Raw genomic sequence first — 22,443 nt, 5'->3', positions numbered from 1 at the left:
TGAGTCTGATGGGAGTAGCTTCTTGGATATCTTTTGAGTCTGATGGGAGTAGCTTCTTGGATATCTTTTGCTTCCTGTTTTCACTTTCCCTTTCAGATGATATATTGCCTATGGGATAAGAAGCAGCATTGTAGCTTCTGTTACAGTCAGCTTTTTTCCAGCTGGTAGAAGGTCAGGATTGGCAGGTTGATCTACCTGGGAGCAGGCATAAACTTTAGAGATAAGGGTTTTTCTAGGCCATTTGACTGGGAAAGTAGCCAGTTTCATAATCATCTCGCAGCATCTAGGAAGAGTTCCAAACGACTTTTGACTTCAGGGGATTAAAAGTATTTTATTCTTCCTCTAAAACTTCAGGGCTCCAATCCCAATCACCTGGCCTAAATAAATTCAAACACTTCCACCACTTCCTCTCCCACGTACCAGAAGAAAGATTTGTCTTTGCACTGGCAGATGAGCGTTATTGGAGAAGTAAACTGTTGTGCCAAAGAAGCCAGGCTATCAGCAGTGATGGCATTTGCTTAGGTAATAAAGGCATCTGCTGACAGTTGTTATTTGTTGAAACTCATTACAATTTTCAGGCAGGAAATACTTGAAACTCTAGTTAGATTGAGATGATAATTTACATTTTCTCCATGAGTCCAAATCCTAATTTTCTTTAAAATCATAGGAATGTGGCTTTCTCCCATTTAACTCCTGTAATTTGTAAGGGTTTTTTAATATATTTTGTAAGGTTGTTTTTTTTTTTAGGTTATTTTAGTATCTTGTTTCATGAAAAGGCAAAGACATCAGGAAGGCATCATTTTTGGAGCATTTAAAGTGAGTTGGGATAGCAGTATTTTAGAAGGTATGATGGTCTCATCTGAGTGAGAACTCTTTATATGCACTGTTGTAGGAGTTAATGCATCAACAAAGGATTAATAATGGCCAGGTGTCTTCATCATAAACAGAGGGAGAAATTGTGTGATACACTAGTTATTAATGATTATTTTTTTTTTGTATGTGTAAGACTTATTTAAAAGCAATAGATATTTAGCCATAGTAAAAGTAAACTTTTCTGCCTTAAGTGCTCTTGGACAGAAACTACTATTTTACCTAAAATAATTTTTCAAACTGAGATGGATAATCAAGAGTAAAAGAAAAATTAGTTGAAAGCCACAGAAATTATTTTAAACATTCATGTTATGTTGAACATAACTCAGTTTCAAATGGTTTTCCTTAATTTTCATTGTGATAACTAACAAGCCTTGAAAATTGCACTTTTTTTGACAGTTTCTTGCTTATTTTTATTTTTTCTTGTTACTCATACTTCCCATTCTTTCCTTATAAGTGTTTTCTTTGTTTATAGATAAATTCTTTTCCCCATCTTTAATTTATGAGATGAAATGGAGACAATAGAAATAAATTCAGTCAGCATTTAAATAGTTAATTCAGACATTATCATTGTCATTTAACATTACTGTTTACTAGGGTATCTACAACTGGCAAGTTCTTGCACTTTAGGTTACTTTTTTACTCAAATGTGATATCTCTTGACTTTATCCCCATCTGACAGTTCTTCACCTTTACTATTGAAAGGGAGAGATTATTTGTTACTTGTATGCACCAAAACTGTGAGGAAGTACACTAAAAATGGTGGCCCCCAAGTAGCAGTTTCAAATCTATTTGTTAATAATTTTGTTCATATATGTTAACTTATGAAAGTGTGAATTTGTTAATCCATTATTTTGTGAAGAGGTGGATAAGCTTACCAAAATAAGAGTTTTATTCTACTGGAGGGTAAAAATGTGCTGGTTTAAAGGTAAACCAGCAGGGGAAATGAACTCAACTCAAAAGAGAGATTATAAATCAGAATAACAATTTAATAAAATAATACAATAAGTACAATTATACAGACAAACAATTGGTTTTAACCCACAAAACCCAAATGTATAACTCAGCACCCTGGGGCATGAACAGAGTGGTGTTCCTTGGGCCCCCTGAGTCCAAAGTAAAAGGAGAGGGGAAAACCTGTTGGTGAGGGTGGTGGTTGCAGTCCAGTTGAGGGTGGTGGTTGCAGTCTTCCTATGGATCCCACAAGTGGTTAAAAAAGTTCCAAGACTCCAAGATTATATATTCCTTAGTTCAGGCAGGAATGCCCAGTACTTCCCTCAGGGTGGGGAGTTCCACAATGGGTGTGAGGACAGGGGGCACCCTCCTATATTGCAGGCCTCTTAACACCTAGTTTATAGCCTGAGGAGTCAGGCTGCTCTGGGCAGAGGGTGTAAATAGTCTATTGATAACAGTTTTGGGAAATGGCATGGATGGCTATAGAATACACAGTTTTGGGTTACACCCATGCAGTGATGAACTGGTCCCAGCTGTTCTAACTAGGACAGAAATGTTCATTAATTATAGTAGGAAATGACTATGCTCTGTCTATATCTACTTTTGCAGGAAAGAAAGCATGCAAATAATAGTAATCAGGTCAAAGACTTTAACTGTGTTAAGTGGTAATAAAAGTGTCTGTACAAAAATATGCTAAATATTTGATGTCCAGTGACATTGTTATGCTGTATTTTGATATTAGTTCAAAATTCAACAAAGGCAGATGCAGGGTCCTGCACCCATTCATGAGTACAGGCTGGGGGCCAACCTGCTGTAAAGCAGCTCTGCAGAGAAGGACTTGGGGATCCTGCTGGACAACAAGGTGTTCATGAGCCAGCAGTGTGTCCTTGTCACCAAGAGGGCCAATGGTATCCTGGAGTGCATTAGGAAGAGCATTGCCAGCAGGTTGAGAGAGGTGGTCCTGCCCCCCTGCTCAGCCCTAGTGAGGTGCACCTGGAGTGCTGTGTCCAGTTCTGAGCTCCTCAGTACAAGAAAGACATGGAACTCCTGGAGAAGGTTCACTGGAGGGGTATGAACGTGATTAAGAGACTGGAGCATCTTTGGTACAAGGTAAGGCTGAGGAAGCTGGACCTGTTCAGTCTCATGAAGAGACAACTGAGAGGGGACCTCATCAATGTCTATCAATATCTGAAGGAAGGGTCCCAAGAGGATGGAACCAGGCTCTTCTCGGTGGTGCCAAGCAATGGGACAAGAGGCAATGGGCAGAAACTGATGCACAGGAAGTTCCACCTGAGTATGGAAAGGGGTTTCTTTACTGTGCAGGTGACCATGCACTGGAACAGACTGCCCAGAGTCTCTCACTGGGGATATTCAAGAACCGTCTGGATGCAATCCTGGGCAATGTGCTCTGGGATGACCCTGCAGGGAGGTTGGACCAGATGACCCACTGCAGTCCCTTCCAACCTTACCCATTCTGTGGTTCTGTGAAACAAAAAAATTGAGTCATGAACCTCTGTTGTGTTTGCCTGCCTATATACACACCTTCCCAGGTGTGGGAAGGATTGACTGATTTTTGTGTAATGTAAAATCTTATTTCTACAACTTCTTACTTTGTCTTCTTGCCTCACTTCCCTTTTGAAAAGGCATTCTGTTATAGGAAGAGTCCATGGTAGCTCATACGTTTCCTGTTTGACATTGATTTTCAAATTGTGTTAAGGAAGAAAAGATAATATATCCAATGATAGTTGAGAAAGCTAAATAATGTATACATGTTGGTATACGTATATATGCATAGTTTGTTTGTGCCTGCAGGATGCTTTATTAATAATTAAGACAGTATTCATTGTGCTGAGACAGAAAGCAGTAAATTTTTAAGTAAGTATACGTGCACTCGGTTAGAGCATGATGCTGATTACACGAAGGTTGTGGGTTTGATCCCCTTGTGGGCCATTCACTTAAGAGCTGGACTTAGAGATCCTTGTGGGTCCATTCCGACTCAGAAGATTCTGTGATGCTAACTTTTAAATCATAGACAACTGGCTACTGAAACATTTCATTTTAAAGTCTAATAAAACAAAAGAATTTTTTTTTTTCAACCATAGTTAAATTTAAGTAATCTTTCATTAGGATATTTTTCACATCTTAACAAGAACATTGGATGTGGCATTGAGGCTCTTAAAATGTTTTTGCTTGTTAGGAAGTCGCTATTTGCCCACTTAATCATGGATTTGATAAAGGACTGTTCCATTTGGACACAACAATATCTTTTATAATGGAAACGGTTAAACAGAGAGTTGTGTGATGGTAAAATCTGCATCCTTTGAGGTTTTCAGGGCTTTACTGTACGTAACAGTGGGGCAGTTCATCTGATTTAGTTGTACTTTGTACCACAGTTTGAACTACATGACTACCCTCAACACATTCCTTAAAACCTAAGTTTTTCTACTGTTGTAACATCAGTTAGTCACCTTCACTGATAAATTTGGGGCATCCTTATTTGCATTGTTATTTAGATTTAGGAGAAAATTTAGAATCTTTCAATAGGTTCTCAGCGTCAGATTGCTCACTACCCTTTTTTTTTTTTTAGCAGTATTTTTAGTTGCTAGACAAAAGATGTAGTTACTGTAAGATAAAAGATGTTACCCTAACTCAAATCCTCTTCTTTTGGGTTTTTTTGGACAGGTTTTCTTCTATTTGGGCAAATAAGTATATCTTGTCAGTTGAACTTTGCCGAAGAAATTTAAAATCAAAGTCTGAGATGATTAATTTTCTGTTGCTAAAACTATTTATAAGTATTTATAAGCATAAAACCAATGAAAACTTCAAATCCAAATGCAACTTTCTAATGAGATTGTCTCTCAACCACCCTTTTATATGAGAATTATATCAGTGTGATTTAACCATTACTGTAATTTTAACATCTTGAGGTGTCTCTTATTTCACAGTTTTCCTTTCCTAATACTTTCTGATAGATGGATGTGTAACTAGTGCCTACAAAGGACTGCCACTGGCAGGGATAAAAAAACTGAAACAAACAGAGACTCCCTGACTGTTGTAGTTGCAGGTTGAGAAAATTCCAACACTTTGGACATTCATCGATATGAATCCATTGCAATGGATTTCAGAAAGAGCTTTATCAGGGAGTACTCTTTGACTTTGTGGAGTGGAATTAAAGATCACTGATAGCCTAGACTAGTGGATTTCCAAGGCATGTTGTCAAGGTTTTTTTCCCGTCAGTGTTTTCAGCAGTGAGATTTTAAGTGGGAGTTACATGATTTTAAGCTGAAATTTTAAAATATGAACAGTAAGTATAATTTTTCTTCTCTGCTCCAAAGACTGTTGGTAAATAAACAATTAATAACATTTAATATTCTCAGATTTGTCATGGTGTGGTGCTGTGTTTAAAAGTCTGCTGAAAGAGCCAGTTCTTCAGGTTCCTGATACTACCATTATACAGGGCAAGAAAATAAAGTTGGGATAAGAGAAGTGTGTAGATGAAAATTAATGTATTGCAAGGTAAATTTAAAGTATTTCAAGTATTTAAAATTTTTATTTACAGCTTCAAGTGTGATCCACATGCCATGACATTGTTGTACTATGATTAGTTAATCTGTCTGCAGGAAATGCTGTTGTGAAATCTTGGGATGAATTACATTTTCAGTATTGCATATCTCCGTGATGGTAGATGTTATCCTCTTGTACTGTTCTCTTTCAGGAAGAATTAATGTTGTAGTAGATTTAGATGTTTTTTCTACTCTGGCATATTAAAACAGCTTTTAAATGAAGTCACTAATTTTCTTTTTGAATGCAGAATGTTCAGATATTACCAAGGAATGAGAAATTTTACTTGTACTAATAAGTGTCTGTGAAGTTTCAGATAGTAGTCTAATAAAAATCTTGGGTGAATAAGGAGGTAGAAATAATTTTAGCATTCATGCAGTGATAAAGTTTGTTCAAAACCATATAATGCTGTCAGCTGCTTTCTGTGACCTTTCAAATTAAGCTATATCTTCAGAATATCTCAAGTTGGGAGTTAAAAATCCTGTATCACTTGTAAAGCAATTTAATGCCATGGTTACTTTACATTTCTCCTTACAGTCCCTGGGAATTTAAGATTTAATAATCTGCTCTGGAGTTATTTCACCAGCTTTATTTGGGATCTTCAACCAGGGCTTTGCTTTTGTGCCAGCAGTGTAGGTGGAAATTTGCAATGTTGTGTCATCAGTGTATTTTTAGGATCATGTTTTGCTCCTTTTGGTAGGTGTTGGGTACTATCGAAGCATTGAAAATTGGATAGACTAAAGAAGACAACATTGTGCTAAACAGTATCGTATTGTGTAATAAGCAAATGTCTCACCCTGCATAACTGTAAGCTATTCAGACACAGTGGGAAAGTATCTTTGACTCTATACTCTTTCATGTGATATGAACCGATAGTATATTTAAGGGAATACATGCTGTTTCTATTCCTCCTTATAGTTAAAATACAGATTTTCAAATTTTGAAAGATGCTACATCAAAGAAAGTAAAAACGTGGGTTGTTTGTTTTTTTTTTCTTGGAGATTCTCAAATAAATTGAGGCAAGTTTGGTGTATCTTCATGCATGTATATCTGTTTTAAAGTGTAATGTATGGTACATGTAATGACTTATTTTTTCCCCACAGGGATCTTAAGAACAACCTTATTAGTACTATAGATCCAGGAGCTTTTCTGGGGCTTTCATCTCTGAAAAGACTGTAAGTAGTATATCTAGCTAGTCAGTTTAAACAAAACAAACACAACAACCCTCAGAGAGAGTAAGTCTTAGGTTCTGGAAATTTAGACAGCAAAGCTATTATATATTAAAAGTTGAATATATATATATGCTGTCTAAATTTATACACACACTCATGCACACATGTGTAAAACAAAGCCTGCTTTCAGTCTTATGACTGAAGAACATCCGCTGCTTGTGGCTTGGCAGTCACACTGTTCTCACTGACAGTCTCTTGTATTATTCCTTTCTTCTTGTATTTCAGTGGCTTGAAACATCACTGGGTGAATGTTTATTCAGAGCTTTGATGCCATCAAGTCTTGTTTTGTTAAATGCTAGACTCCTTATGATTTTTTTTATTTTCCATAGGGCATAGTGGAACATAGAGTCCCTTGCTATTAATATTATGCTATTAAAATTACTGCACTGTTAATGCTGCTTTACTGAAGGTTATGCCAAAATTCCCATTAACACATTTTTGGGGGATTTATGCCTTGGCTGTAAAAGTTCTGTACCAGATGAAACTAGAAAAACAAGATTTTAGCATGTTGGCTTTTCTTTTCTTTTTTACTTTTTTTTTTTTTTAACACTCCAGATTTTTGGAATGTCTGTGACAACTTTTAAGTCTTGGTGATTTTGCCACTACCTCCTTCCCACCCCCACTTTTGTTAATTTTTTATGGTATATATGTTGATTTGTCATTGATCAGATGATCTGGTTCACTTAGAAGGAAATAATGCTGGTAATTGCACTTTTGAATACCTTAAAAATAAAATTGAAGGACTAGTTCTAGATCATTAGTACTTGCAAGCTTAATTTTTATTCCTTTAAGAATATTTGGCAATTTGATTTAAGACCTGTATTGAAAAATATATAACACTTAAATATTTATCTACATATAAATATAGAAGTAGTCTTATTTATGTGTAATAAATGCACTAGTGTAGGTCTCTGATGTTAAAAAATTAAGTGATGTGGCACATGTGATGAATATGCTATATTAATATGAAAGTTTACTTGGTAGGGATGTAAACCTATCCTTTTCTAAGGGAATTTCCTGATAAGTCTAGACCCATTGAACTGTATGTGGGCAATTATAATTACTTAAGAAATGGATTAAGGAGTCTGTATGCATGTGTCTGCAGCTATATAGCAGTACCTTGGGGGTTTTGCTGAAAAAGACCAAATATGTATGTGGTGCAATCTGTTACTCGTGAATCTTAGTTCATATACTTCTGTTAGCAGACTGTATGCCATATGAAAATAAACTGGTTCATTCTAATTTTTCCTTTTTTCTATTTATAGAGACTTAACTAATAACAGAATAGGCTGCCTGAATGCAGATATATTTAGAGGACTTGTAAACCTTATTAGATTGTAAGTATAGTTTGTTTCATATAAATACACCTAAGTTTTAGCTTTATGTAAGTTAACATTCTTTGTTTCAAGCGGAGTAGTTTGTTTAAGTGTGGGTTGAAAGCCAGACAGCTTTGTTACTGAGTAGCAAGTGTAAAGAGCAGTGGGGCCAACCCAAACCAACTATTCGGTGCTCTGTTGGCCTTGGCAACAGTTTTCCAGTTTCTCAGAAGGTATAGCAGGGGAGGTGGAAGTGACTAGTAGACTGTACAAAATATTTTCCTTAGAAAAATATTTCAGAGTTTTAAAATCTTTTAATATCCATGCCTTCTAGCATGGCATCAGTGTGGGTATGTTTTGCTGACTTTCTTGCATGTTTTGTAGTTCTTCATTTACTTTAGAGGATAACACGTATGATTATGAAATGTTTCCTTGCCCTGGTTTTTGGCTTCTTTCACACAGTGCTTTCACTGATATATTTTATTTATAATATTTTTTAAAATATTTTTTAAAAATATTCGAATTGATCAAACATACTTCTTACGGCATGTTAATAGGCATACATCAGTTCACTGTGAACAGAGAAGTTTTCAAGCTTCTTGAAAGCTATGCTCAACGTGTGCTGGTTGTTGCTTTAAATAAAAATAAAGTATTTGCATTCACTTTTTTTCACAATCCTAAAATTCTTCAGCTAAAACAGAAGTATTGGGGAACAGTTTATTTTGGGATATTTTGCTAAGCTATTGACACCTGATTATTATTCTTACAGTCTTGAGAACTATGAGAGAGTGTCATAATAGTATATTGTAGTTTCTAAAAATAGTGTTATCTTGAAGAGGGTGGGGATTTTTTATTTCATATGTTGGTTGTTTGATCATAAGTTAAAATCATGATACTTTTATTTCTCAGGAATCTTTCTGGAAACCTGTTTTCTACAGTTACGCAGGGAACGTTTGATCATCTTGGTTCACTGAGGTCTCTGTAAGTACTTACTGCATCTAATCTTAATTTGCATGAGCCCTTGTGTTCTTAACAAAAAACCATATTATATACACTTGCTTTGTTTTGCATTTTTACTTTTAATCCTCCTAACTGTTTTTTCTTATGTGAATAAGCACTTGGCAGGTGTATGTATGTACAGATATTTGGGTATTTGTACAACCCCCTTCAAAAGCTGCTCACTATTTGTTACACAGTTCTGAAAGAACAAAGCTCTATTGGCATCTGGGCTTCCAAAAGTTTTATTCTGAATTTATCACTTATAGTAAATAAATAGCATGTATACCTTTACAACAAGGGGAACAAATACTTTTAAGAAAGATCTTAATCTCTGAATAACAGTATAGTTTTGTTACATGTAACAGTGGGTACATCTCCACCTCATGTTATTTTGCTCTTTTAGAGTCATGAGTTGTAAGGAAGAAAGTAAATGAAGAAAATTCAGTGCTGATGATTAGCTTGCATTTTTTCCTTGTAGTCATGACAATTGGCTCCCTGTACTGACCTTCTCAGAAGCTTTGATTTCTGGCTTTGACACTTGAGTTAATTTCTTTTTTATAAAAGCAAATGTTTCTTTTCCTCCTCCAGCTTTTAATTGTTCGTAAGTTTTTATTCCTGGTGTTTTAATTGTGTATGTAAAGATTACTTTCCAAGAACACCACAGATCAGACAGGAGAACCTGGATATAATCCTTGACATTAAAAATGTGTGTATCTGGAGGATTTCCTGTGAACAAACACCAAATGAAGTTTCACAGGAATGCTGATTTTGGTTTTGAAATGTTCTGCCTGTGATGTTGTGTTATCCTCTAGACATTTGTAAATGAAAAAAAAAGTTTTCACTAGACGTAAGAAGCTGTGTAGACATAGCCATATGTTTTTGGTATATTTTTAACTGTTTCTAAACAGATAAAATACTAATTTCTAAAATCAGTTCATATTAATGTCTCTTAATTTAGCTGACTTCAACAGACATCTGTGGGGAGGTTTGGTATAACTTTTTAGTAGAAAGTACTAACTTAACAGAGAAGACTTTATGAATCAGTTAAAAACCTTATGATTTTTATATAAAGCAGACTAAAATTGTGTGAATAGTGGTTCTGGAAAGAGAAATGGGTGAGAAGCTGTTTCTGTTGATTTTACTGTTAAAGCATTTGATAAAATTAAGCAATGAAGTGTGTTTTTAAGTTATGATGCATATGCATGAACACCCTCTATGAACAAAACTACTAGAAATTTTTGCATGTGCTGGTATTAGATGTTCCTCATTTATGGAGAGAATTCCTTTTTTTCAGGGAGTATGTTCTTTTGTTCTCAGATCACAGTTTGCAGAGGATTAGAGTATATTCTAGTGGGTAGAGGCAGGCAACTCCGCTGTATTCGGGAGTTTCACTGCTTATTGTCTGTGTGTCTGTGACAATGAAAGGCATTGCACAGCTGTTGATGTCAAGCTTTCAGACCTTGGAGTTTTGTGGTTTATCACTGTAAATACCCATTTTCTGTTGCAGAGAATTTCAGACTGATTATCTTCTTTGTGATTGCAACATCCTGTGGATGCATCAGTGGTTAAAAGAAAGAAATATAACTGTACGTGAGACAAAATGTGCCTATCCCAAGTCACTTCAGTCACAGACAGTGACTGGTGTTAAGCAGGAGCTTCTGACCTGTGGTAAGCACTCCTGGCAACTGATACTTGTTTTCTAAAGCATTTTATGTTCTGTTAATATTAGGGAACAAACTTTCTCTGCTTTGTTTTGTTTTCCTAAAATTCAGCACTTGTATGACTGTGGTAATAGTGAATCCTTTTCAGAGGCTGAATTTTAGTTGTGATTCAGTGTTGCTTGCTTTTGGAAATAAGTAAATTGATGATTATGGATGTTAGTCTGTAGAAGCAAAGGATGACTAGCATTCTCAAGAGATAAACTCCTTTTTTCTGCTAACCTGTGATTTTCAGAGATCTTTACCTAAACTTCACAAGAGGAATTAGAAACTGATAATTTCTTTCCAGAGTCTAGCTATCTGACTTTAGATGTGTGAATTATTCTAATCTCAAATTTCTGAAGTTAAAAAGATCTTGAATTACTTTCCTACATGGTGATTCTGTTCTTGATTAGACTTCTCATGACAAAACCATTATCAACTTGCTTAACTTCTTCTTTTATTACAATTATTCCATCTGTAAAAATTAAAAACTATATGTATTTGTGATTTTTGAGTCTTAGTAGTGAGAAGTTGTGAAGAACTAAAATGCATAAATATATTTTTCCTTCAAATTTGTTTTTCACTCTTTTGCATGTGGGCTAGCAAAAGATTCTTGAAATATATTAAAGGAGTACACATTTTGAAAAAGAATATGATGATAATTTGTATTTTTTAATATCTAATGCATTAAATGTTTATATAAATCTTGCAAGATGCAATTTACAAGGTTATATCAATAATTGATACTGAGTGTATTTTTCTCCTTTTTTGAAAGTTATGTCTATAACAGATTCTTACTATTAATTATGGGTTTATTTCTTGAATTCTAGAACCACCACTTGAATTACCATCTTTCTATATGACTCCATCTCATCGTCAGGTTGTCTTTGAAGGAGATAGTCTACCCTTCCAGTGTATGGCTTCATATATTGATCAAGACATGAAAGTCCTGTGGTATCAGGATGGGAAGATAGTGGAAACGGATGAGTCCCAGGGTATTTTTGTTGAAAAAAACATGATTCATAACTGCTCACTGATTGCAAGGTGAATCCATAGGGAGAAAATGTATTTCTCACTCCCTGTTTTCTGCTCTGATTTGGTGACTGTTTCCATAACCAGTAAGGTCCCCTTATATCCTCACTGAGTGAACATATGTAGGCAGAAACATCCCAGGTAGGGAAGTAGTCTGTAACTTCACATATCTCTTCCTAACTATAAATTTTGAGGAAGGAGGTCTGGAGATTTGATTAGTCAGGCCTACATGCTTAAAATAGGATTAGCTAGAGCAACTTGCCCAGGACTGTTGCAGTAGGGTTTTAATTTTCTTCAAGTTTTACTCAATGCAGTTCATGTAAAATATGTTTGTGGTAGGCTACATTTATTCTCTTAGAATATTAAAATGATGAAAATATTGAAAACAAGGCATTTAATTGAACTACTTTTGGATTCCTCACTCTAGACTTACTCAGCATCTACAGAGTGGTTATATATCCTGTAGTTGTACTAGTAAATTAGTACTTTGATCCTTATAACAAATCATGCATTTGGAAATTTATTTTAATTTGGCCTTTCTGGAACAACTGAATGGTTTGTGTTGAAGAGCAATGATAACACATAAGGAATTTGGACTTCTCATTTCATCTTTCTGAAGTCAAGGGACTTTTTCCCATGGCTGTTCTTTTTCTTCCCTACCTTGGCAAAATTGAGAGCTTGAAGAATAGTAAATAATTCTCTGTTAATTACAGTACACTGAGTTGTAGATAGCTCTGGTTTTGTAAGATCACTCATGGTTGTATGTAATTTGTTTCTCCATTGTCTTTCTGTATATCATCTTTTGGTAAAGCTTATATAAATCTTATTGCAAGACTGAGTTTTGTTTGTTTTATCTTCCCAGTGCACTGACAATCTCAAACATTCAGGCTGGCTCCACAGGAAACTGGGGTTGTCATGTGCAAACCAGACGTGGGAATAACACAAGGACAGTAGACATTGTGGTCTTAGAAAGTTCTGCACAGTACTGCCCTCCAGAGAGGGTTGTGAACAATAAAGGGGATTTCAGGTGAGTAACCTCAGGTTTTTTTTCAGAGGAAAGTCCACTTAATCTCGTTTTTAAGATTTTATGCTTTAAAGGCACCTATGTGGATATTTTCTTGTAAACTGTGTTTAATAGATTACCTTTTTAAAAGTATTATATACTGACAGAAGTGCATGAAACTATACCATGAAATGTTAAACTTTCAACCAGTTAGCACATCCTTGAAAGATATGGAAAGTAAGCTATTATATTTGAAATATATCAATGAAATTGTTGGAATAGAATTAAACTTTTTTAGATTACCTGTAAGTTAGAGTTGGACTACATACTGATAGGGTGATTTGCACCAGGACATAATTCTCTATTTAAAATCTTTCTGCTTGCATACAACAGAATCACTGTATGAGAAGTACACAGCGTAGTTTGGGGTTTTTCCCCCATTGTATTAGAGTAAGTAATATGAATGGTGCTGCTTCCTTTTAATGATTGTTGGGACTGTAGTGGTAGCTCTGATGTTCCACTGTGTTGGGTGTTGCGGAGTATTTTATCTTTTGTTCTTATCTCTTCACCTGTTTTCCCTTTTCTGATCTTTCTGCTGCTGGTTACTCTAACAACACGTTACTCCTGGAGGTGCCAGCTGTAACAGATAGCTTCTGTATAGATTCTCTATATGTAAGGTAATTCCCTTTATGACTACTCTGTGTTATACCTCCCTGCAGTAGCTCCTACTGAGAATTAGTGTATGTAATAGCATTGTGTTCCCTATGGTGCATAGGGTTTCTTAATGTTGTAAAAACTGCTTTTATCTGCTCATTTCACTTTTCTTATGCTGCTTGGCTGTGTTGATCTTCTGCTTGGTCTTTTTTTTACACTTATGATCTTTCCCTGTGTACATTAGAGTTTTTTGAAGTCTTCATCTTTGTATACAGCCGATCTAAGACCATGAGTCTTTTATATTAAGAAATGAAAAGTAAGTTAAAGCATGTTGTTGGGACATAATTTGTGGGGGGAGGGAAGACAAGCTTTCAAGTACAAAAGGCCTCCTCCAGTTGTAGCTAAAATTGAAGTAAAATCCTGGCTGAGAGCATTAGTTCCAAGTTCATCTTCTTTATGTTCATTACTTGGACAATTGCTGGCTGAGTATGAGCAACTATTAATAAAGAAAGTAGTGTAAAGATCACTTGCTGCACAGAGACAATTTGGAACTACTGAAGAACTACACTTTCACATTGTAAGGAGTTATTTATATAAGAAACTTTGTGCATATCTTCTTTTTACACTGTGGTGGTTTCAACTGCAGGGATAAGCATTACATTAGAAAATGAGAACTTCCTGCTTAAGGTAAAAGGCGAAGAAAGTCAAACAGATGCATGCTGTATTCATCAAAGAACACATCTATTTAAATCACTTATGCATTTTTTTTATGATACAAGTGTGAATTGTTCTTCTTTCATTAGCCATTAGAGGTGAAAACAGATGGTAAAGGCTTATTTCAAAGTGTTTTCCATTAAATTAACCTGTGCTGTTCAGTGACTGTTCAGTGGAATAGGATTTACCCCCTCTGGAATTCAGTAGAAAGAAATAAGATTTCAGGAAATGTTCAGCTTATCAAAAAGTTCACGATATCTGGGTTTACTATAACAGACTTCCACTCATAGCTTAGGTAGAGTAATAAGAAAGAGTAATTTTTCACCTTTGAGAGCATATGGAAATAAGGCCTTGACTAGTGAGAAATGCTTCAGAGCAGATGGTTGTAAATGATCCTAGGTGAATTTGATTTTATAGTTTTTTAGTTGGAACTGGTTAGTCATTTTAGCTTGGAAGGTGTTTCAAAACTGGCATCTAGACTTTTATCCCTGCAGAGATGGGATAGCAAAGTAGCAAAAAAATGTTTGTCTTCAGTGTCTTTGGCTCAGTAATAGTTTAGCATAGTTTATAAAGGTTAGGCAAAAACTTCATTATAGAATCTATTTGCTTTAATTTAAATATTCTTTTAAGTCTTACTCACCTAATATCCCTGAATGTGTTACAATCAATGATTAAATTGAAAATACAGTTTGTATGTTAAAGTGCTTCCACTTCAGTAAATCCTTTAACTGTTGTATTTAACATAATTTTATGATGGTAGTTGATAGAATTCTTTCTTAAGTATAAGAATTAACTTTTTAAGAGCTGTTACTCCCTGGGCATAATATATTTTAAAATTGTAATTACCATGCTAATTTAGAGAATTACTAGGATGTAATAATTAAAAAATACTGGTCTATCTGTAAGCTAATTAAATTATGATATAAAAGCTCATTGTAACTGAAAGTCATTGTTCATTTTAAGAAATGAATGCTTTCAAAACAGAATTAATATATATAAAGGAAAGAATTCTTTTATAATCTCATGGACTGGCTTTTTTTCCCCCCCCCGAAATGAAATTACAGTACTTAAACATAAATGAGCCATCTTTTCCCCCACAACTGTCTACTCTTATGTATATGTGATAAATTTTGAGCACCTAATTATAAAGAGTAGTGAAATAAGAGTGTTAATACAGTCTACATTTGCACTTCTGCTAGCAGATAGGTAAACTGTGAAAGATATTGAAGATTAGACTCACAAGAAATTAAGAATACAGACTTAAATAGCGTTTGTTTGGATGGTGAGAATTTCATGTCATTATTCACCTTTTGAGCCCTGCTGGAGGGATGTACTCTCCAACTCCTTCGAAAGAGAATGCCTCCTCAGCTCATCTCATACAGGTATTGGGAGGAAACAGTCCATGACTGAGAATAGTACAGCTTAACATTCATTTAGCAAAAATAGGGAATAAGGAAAATGTAGTTGAAGCTGGAATCAGTTCCCCTCTCCTGGGTTGCAAAGCAACTCGTACCCATAGAAGGTGTATTGTGAATGAGAGAGGGAAGAGGATAAGGGACACTGTTCCTCACAAAGCATTTCTTTTCATGACACTGTGCATCTGTATTGGTTTTGTGTATGTGAGATTATGGCAGAAAGCTGTGAGTTTTAAATTGCCCACCTTTTATTTCTGGTTTAGTAGAAAACTTTCTAATTCATTATACAAATAATACATTAGTTTGAACAGTAAAATGTGTCTGTAGATATCTAAATTCTAATGGGGTTCTGCCTGGCTCTTCTTAGGCCATGCTCTCTTGAACATCTTACTTATAAATTACTTGGACACAGGAGCGGAAGGGATACTAGGCAAGTTTGCACATGACACAAAACTGGGAGGAACTGTTGACTTCCTTGAAGGCAGGGAGGCCCTGCAGAGAGACCTTGGTAAATTAGAGAGAGGACTGAGCAATCACCAACCATATGAGGTTCAACAGGGGAAACTGCTGGATTCTGCACCTGGGATGGGGCAACCCCAGATGTATGTACAGACTGGGGAATGAGATGCTGGACAGCAGTGCCATGGAAAGGGACCTGGGGGTCCTGATCCATGGCAAGTTGAATATGAGTCAGCAGTGCCCTGGCAGCCAGGAGGGCCAACCGTGTCCTGGGGGGCATCAGGCAAAGCATCACCACCGGCCGGTCAAGGCAAGGGGTTGTCCCACTGTGCTCTGCACTGGTGTGATCTCGCCTTGAATATCGTGTGCAGTTTTGGGTGCTACAATATAAGAAAGATATTAAGCTCTTACAGAGTGTCCAAAGGAGGGCAACGAAGATGGTGAAGGGCCTTGAGGGGAAGCTGTATGAGGAGCGGCTGAGGTCACTTGGTCTGTTCAGCCTGGAGAAGAGGAGACTGAAGGGAGACCTCACTGCAGTTAAAACTTCCTTGTGAGGGGAAGAAGAGGGACAGACACTGATCTCTTCTCTGTGATGACCAGTGACAGGACCCAAGGAAATGGCCTGAAGTTGTCAGGGGAAGTTTAGGTTGGATATTAGAGAAAGTTTCTTTACCCAGAGGGTATTTGGGCACTGGAAGAGGCTCCCCAGGGCAGTGGTCACAGCACGAAGCCTGATAGAGTTCATGAAGCATTTGGATGATAGGCACATGGTGTAACTCTTGGGGATGGTCCCGTGCAGGGCCAGGAGTTGGGCGTGATGATCCTTGTGGGTCTCTTCCAACTCAGCATATTCTGTGATTCTGTGAAATTTGTTCTAAAAGTAGCACACACTATAAGACTGTCTGGCATTGTTTGTGTTCTTTTGAGAAGGTCATGGCAAAAGATGATAAAATGCCATGTAGGAAGATGAACACAAAGGAAACTCAGCAGGAATAAAAGAACAGTAACAAAAGAGAATGAGAGAGGTAACAAAAATAGGAAGGTGGAGATAAAAACATGGAGAAAAGGCAAATAAATAATCTTATAATAATCTAACAGCCTTTGAAGTAGTGTTAAACACTCAAACTCTCACTTTTTTGTTTGATGACTACAGAAATTCCAGAAGATAGATATATATATGTATATTGCTTAGAAATCATACTTGTTTAAGAACATAGTAATTAAAGCTTTCCTGAAAAACTTGTTTTTTCATTTGAGTCCTAATCTGAGAAACCAGAGAGAAACTGTTTCCTCTTTTTCTAATTCTGTACCACTAGATGTGAATAGTGAGAAAAGGAACAGCATGTGCCATTTTTCAGTGAAAATATTTGTCTTGGCGGTTCTGTCATAAACATCTGTCAGGACCACAGAATTTAAATTATCCTAAGGCCATGTGGCACTCAGTCTGTAAGGCAATACATTCAGTCAAAACTAAGCCGACCACACTTTAACTGAAAATGCTTTGGAAAAATACAACTTTTAGAAAACTGTCTGTAAAGACAGAGACAAATACCGCTTTCAAAGTGACATCTTTGATGTGGAAACTTAATATAAAAATTTCAGCATTGATAAATGGTTTTGGAAATTATGTTTTGGCACTCCAGTGGCGTGTTTCTGGAAACCTGACTCTGCATTCTGGAAGTGGAGATTTGGGTGTATTATGCAAGGTATTTGTGGGCCTGCATGTCTTCTAACAGCTGTGCCAGCTGATTTATTACTTGTCCTCATCCGCCTGTGTTCTCTTTGGCTTCATTCATTGAAGGCTTATTATGGAAACATAAGAATTGGGAACATAGACGTATTTCATCTCTGTGTTGAATCAGAATTTATTTCTGTGTCCTTACTGAATTTCAGTGATTTGGATAAGTTTACATGTATTGTATCCCCGTATCCCTCCTTCCCACCCCCCCCAGCACATCCATAACTTGCTCTCTCCATGATCAGAGTTGACCAGACATGATAAAGTGTGAAGTTTTTATTAACTTACTAGAGTGCATGTAATGTTGCACTAAAGTCACTGCTGGGATTGTGGCAATTCACAACAAGGCTGTTGTTATTTTTAGTAAGGAAGATTTTTGTCCTTTCTGCTACCTTTTCTTCTTTATGGACAAAAAGATGGTAAAAAACTTATGTTACCATTGCAGAATCCATACCTGTTCTTTTAATTAATTTCCATTCTCTAAAATACCTCTGATAATTCCAGGCATTTAAAAATCTGTGCTAATTATTCTTAAACTTTTCTTTTTTCTTTTAACTACCTCCATTGCCACCAAGTATAGTGTAAGTTTTCCTTTCTGATAGTGGTTGATGGTGACACTCCTGTTAACTACTTGAAGTGGCTGCTGAGGCTCTGAATGTAAGGGAATGCATATTTGCTAGGCTGGATGAAGCTCTGCTATGATACCCAAATAATCTGCTGTCTCTTCTAGTATTCAAATACTCTGGTGATGGTTGTAGTAACAAGTCTCTGTGTCTTAACAAAATTATTTTACTCCAATATAGAGAAGTTACATGTAATGCCAAAGCTGTGATAAAATTTAGTTAAATTTAAGTCCCTATTTTCTAGTTTAGTTTGTATTTATCATCTAGTTTTTTGCATTAGATTTCTTACTGAATTTAAATTCTTTTATAATTGTTACAATGACCTGTGCAATATAGGGATGCCATCAGCAGCCATCTTTTTGTTGCTCATTGCCCAAACCTAAGTAATGGTCAAAATGGCCTGCAGTAAGAGTCTTTCTTGCGTTACTGAACATGGTAAAATTGTTCTGTTGGAACTGATTAATAAATAGGAATCTGAGATAGAGAAGACTTTCAATATACCTCAGAAGGTTAATCTCTTCTATTATTTAATATAATATAATTCTTTTTTATTTGTGTGTTTGTTTATACAGATAAAAATTCACAGTAAAATTAGAGGAGAAAGTGGAGAGAATGTTAGAAGTTTTCTTAAGACGTGCTTAGTTTCGTATACCTTGAGTGAAAGGAATTATTTTCTACTTTCTTAACATTTTTAACATATTTTTTCCCATTAAATTCTGTTTGGTATTTTGTTTGTTTGCAGGAGCGGTCAAAGTGGTTGTACTACTGCTACTATTTCTTAAGTACTGTAAATGTAGTCTTCTGTTCATATCTGCAGTTTGGTACTGATATGAATGCAGTTGTTTGAAAGTTGCATTAATGCATATAAACAGGACAAGTAGAAAACTAGTATTCAGCTTGTTTTTATAGTGTTAACAGGGATTTTTTTCGTGAAGTAGGGAAGGGTTTTATAAAAAAAATAAACTATTTTTAATTATTTTATAAGCACCTTCTTCTCTCCACCTGAAACCTCATGAAAGAATTTTTAAAAAGCATGTTAGCATTAGAACTCATTTTGTTAATGGAACAAATATGAACAGCTTGAAAATACCGAAGATGAGCCAAGGTGGCCTTTTCAATAGTTTAGAGATGCTTAGTTTTGAGTGTCTCTTTATTTCATGTTGTAGTGCTTAAGCCTTTTATTTACTTGTCATGTAAATTTGTCTAAATGTGGGGATTTTTTTCCTTTTGACTCCCCAGGTGGCCCAGAACATTGGCAGGCATCACAGCATACCTGCTGTGTACACGTTATTCTGCTGGCAGTGGGATATATCCTGGCAACTCACAAGATGAGAGAAGAGCCTGGCGCAGATGCGACAGGGGAGGGTACTGGGCAGAGGAGGACTACTCCAGGTGCCAGTATGCAAATGATGTGACTCGAGTTCTTTATATGTTCAATCAGGTAATTTGTGCATTTCTTTAAAATCAAATTATGAAAATCAGATTAATGAAAATAAAACCTCAAAGGACTCTTCATCTTTTTTAAGCTGGTAATAATGGTGGTCTAGATCAGTTACGATGAACACACGCCTCTGAGTACTGTAGTGGAACTTATAGGTTTAGGTTAAAAGCTTGGTTTGGTATCTCTCTTGAGTGCCCCCAGATTGAAAGTGCAAGGGAAATTTTATTCTTTGTACTCATTTAAAGCATAAGAGAGTGGTGCTTGTTGTGATTATTTTTGTCAAGCTGATGCTCTGTCCTGTCCACGTGCTATAAAGAAGCAAGGTGGGCTCAAGCTGTAATGGAGAACAGGTTTTTTCATTCTACTAATAGAGTAGTCAAATTCTGCTCTGCTTTTGTTGCTGTAAACCTCTGTGACCAATGAGAGCTGACTAGTGAAAACAGTGAGTATTAAATAGGCTTCTTTAGTCTTTTAGCACTTACCAGGATATGAGAGTGTTGTAGAATTGAAACAAAAAACGTAGCTATGAAACAAAATTTTTCAGCTCCAGGCTCTATTTGAGGCTTATCTAGTTAATGCACACTTTCAGAAGCACTGTTGTGCAGTGATGTATCCAACCTTGTATGTGTAGGTGCTGTGTTGTAAATTAGTCCATAAAGCTTTGAACCTCTGGTCTAAGCTTGTTTTTTTCCAGTCCAGTGCATGCTGTCAGATCCCTAGTATCATTGCAGCTGGTGAAACTATGGAGATGACATTGTCTTCAGTGTGGTGTTTTGGAGTTTATATGGTGGTTGGTTTTTTGTTTGTTTTTAATAATACAGCTTGGTCACTTGAGTTGATGATGTTGGTAGCACCATCCATGTTTAACATGGGACTATGGTGGTTACCTGACCCCAGGGTAGAATTTCTCTGTGTTGGGTGAGTTTGGAGTGTTTTAGTTTGTGAGGTGACATTCTTTTAGAGTAAACTTCACACTGTGTATCAGAAGCACCACAGCCCCTAAATGACACAATTGGGATTTAAACATCCCTTTTGGATGTCTTAGATTTGTACACATAGTGAAGTCTTGATGTCTGCTTGCTGGGGCTAAATCCAGTTGGAGGCAAAAGCATTGAACTGCATTTTGTGTATGTGTGTTGTTGTTGACTTGTTTCCTCTGTGTTCAGTTGCTTACTATTGCATACATAGTTTTTTATAGCTCTAGTTCCCTGGGAACCCATGATCACTGGTATAAGAAAGGTGGCAAGGGAGGGAGGGAAAGAAAGGAAATGCCTCTTTTGGCCCAAGTTAAACTTACAGGTTGACATAATTATTTTTATTTTAGTGCTTTATATTCCTAGCCTTAGAGGTGCATGCCATGGCTTGGTCACAAGAAACATGTTTAAGGGTGATGTTTCTTAATGGCTGGTTAGCAGGTGAAAGATAATGTTGGGAATCAGTTTGTCCTTTTGTAGGACACACAGCAAGGTTGAGTGTTTGCTTATTTAGAGCTTTGATGCTGCTGATTTGCTTTTTTTCTCACCTAGGAATTCAAATTTTCCTGCAAGACCTGTGACAGCTCAATGCTACTCCTGCCTACATACTGTGGTCCAGCTGCTTAAGAGCCTAGATTACTTAAGCCTGTTATAACTGTTTTTGGTTAGCCAACATTTATCCAGTTGTGGACTAATACTGCCAGTTTCGTGGTAGGAAGTTTAAAATGTCAGGATTACATTGGTATCTTCAAAAAAGCAGAAGTGTAATTTTCATGTGTGAAGTAGATAACTTCCTCTTATCTGCTAAAAATACATGTACACAGGTATGGTACACTGAAGTAGAGGTTTCAGATTTTTTTTTTAAGGGAAGTGGCATGTTTTGGTTTAGAGTTGTTTTTACTCCTTAGAACCACCTTCTTTTTACACGTAGTAGGTCTGGAATTTTTAGCAGTATTCTGCACAGAAATTTATTGTCTGAGATTAATATTAAATGTAATCATAAGCATCTTTAGAGCCTTTGAACAAAAAGGTAGTTGAGCTGTTTTGAACATTAGAATTTTGCCAAGCATTTTAAATTGAATAAGGGTCTAATTTTAAAATAGAATGATGCCCTTGTAACATTTGTATAAGAACATGTACATTTCACTGTTCTTGTTTGTGTATATTGAACAGGTATAGTTTTAGCTGAAAAGTAATTGATGATTAAAGAAAAAATTCAAAGAAATTATACAGAATACCTGAATTTGAAAGTTGACTTTGTTCAGCGTGTGTTATGACTTTGAACTTTATTTGCACTTTAAATACATGACTTCTGTCATTGGCAAAAATTATCTTCTGTTAGTTGCATTCAAATCTATGTGCAAGTGCTAAGACATCAGGGACAAAGACAGAGTTGTGCTTATGTAGCACATTGCAAATTTAGTAGGGCAGACTAGATATCTGTACACCAAAAACCAGAGAGACAGAACCTCTCTAGTTTGGATTATCATGGATAAACAGCATCTGAACATGAGCTGATAACATTTGCACAGCTTTCCACTGTGCTATATAAAATTTCCCATTTTCAGTCCCTGCTAGCTCAGGCATGTTGATGTTGTGTATTATTTAGTGAAGAACTTTCCAGCATGTGGCTTGCTTCAGGAATGAAATCATGAGCTTTGTCACAGAAGATCTGTCTTGGTTTTTATGTTTGTATTCCTTTCCAAACGTTTCTATAATTACAGAATTGAGAGTGAATGCTGCAGCAGTGGTGTGTTT

At 36.1% G+C, this 22,443-nt stretch overlaps 1 protein-coding gene across 1 annotated transcript in view; it reads left to right on the top strand.

Moving 5' to 3' along the window:
- The window catches only part of ADGRA3 (adhesion G protein-coupled receptor A3), a 54,557-nt gene that overhangs the window by 14,541 nt on the left and 17,573 nt on the right, over positions 1-22,443 (top strand). The window contains exons 3-9 of the mRNA XM_027642916.1: positions 6,489-6,560; positions 7,883-7,954; positions 8,843-8,914; positions 10,440-10,600; positions 11,463-11,676; positions 12,527-12,691; positions 19,510-19,711. Of these exons, the coding sequence (XP_027498717.1) occupies positions 6,489-6,560; positions 7,883-7,954; positions 8,843-8,914; positions 10,440-10,600; positions 11,463-11,676; positions 12,527-12,691; positions 19,510-19,711 (958 nt within the window). The remainder of the gene's footprint in view (positions 1-6,488; positions 6,561-7,882; positions 7,955-8,842; positions 8,915-10,439; positions 10,601-11,462; positions 11,677-12,526; positions 12,692-19,509; positions 19,712-22,443) is intronic.

The sequence above is a fragment of the Corapipo altera genome, unplaced genomic scaffold (assembly GCF_003945725.1).
Source record: "Corapipo altera isolate COAL_440 unplaced genomic scaffold, ASM394572v1 22, whole genome shotgun sequence".
Taxonomy (NCBI): domain Eukaryota; kingdom Metazoa; phylum Chordata; class Aves; order Passeriformes; family Pipridae; genus Corapipo; species Corapipo altera.
Note: the sequence above shows the minus strand (reverse complement) of the source record. Positions and strands in the feature narration are given on the sequence as shown.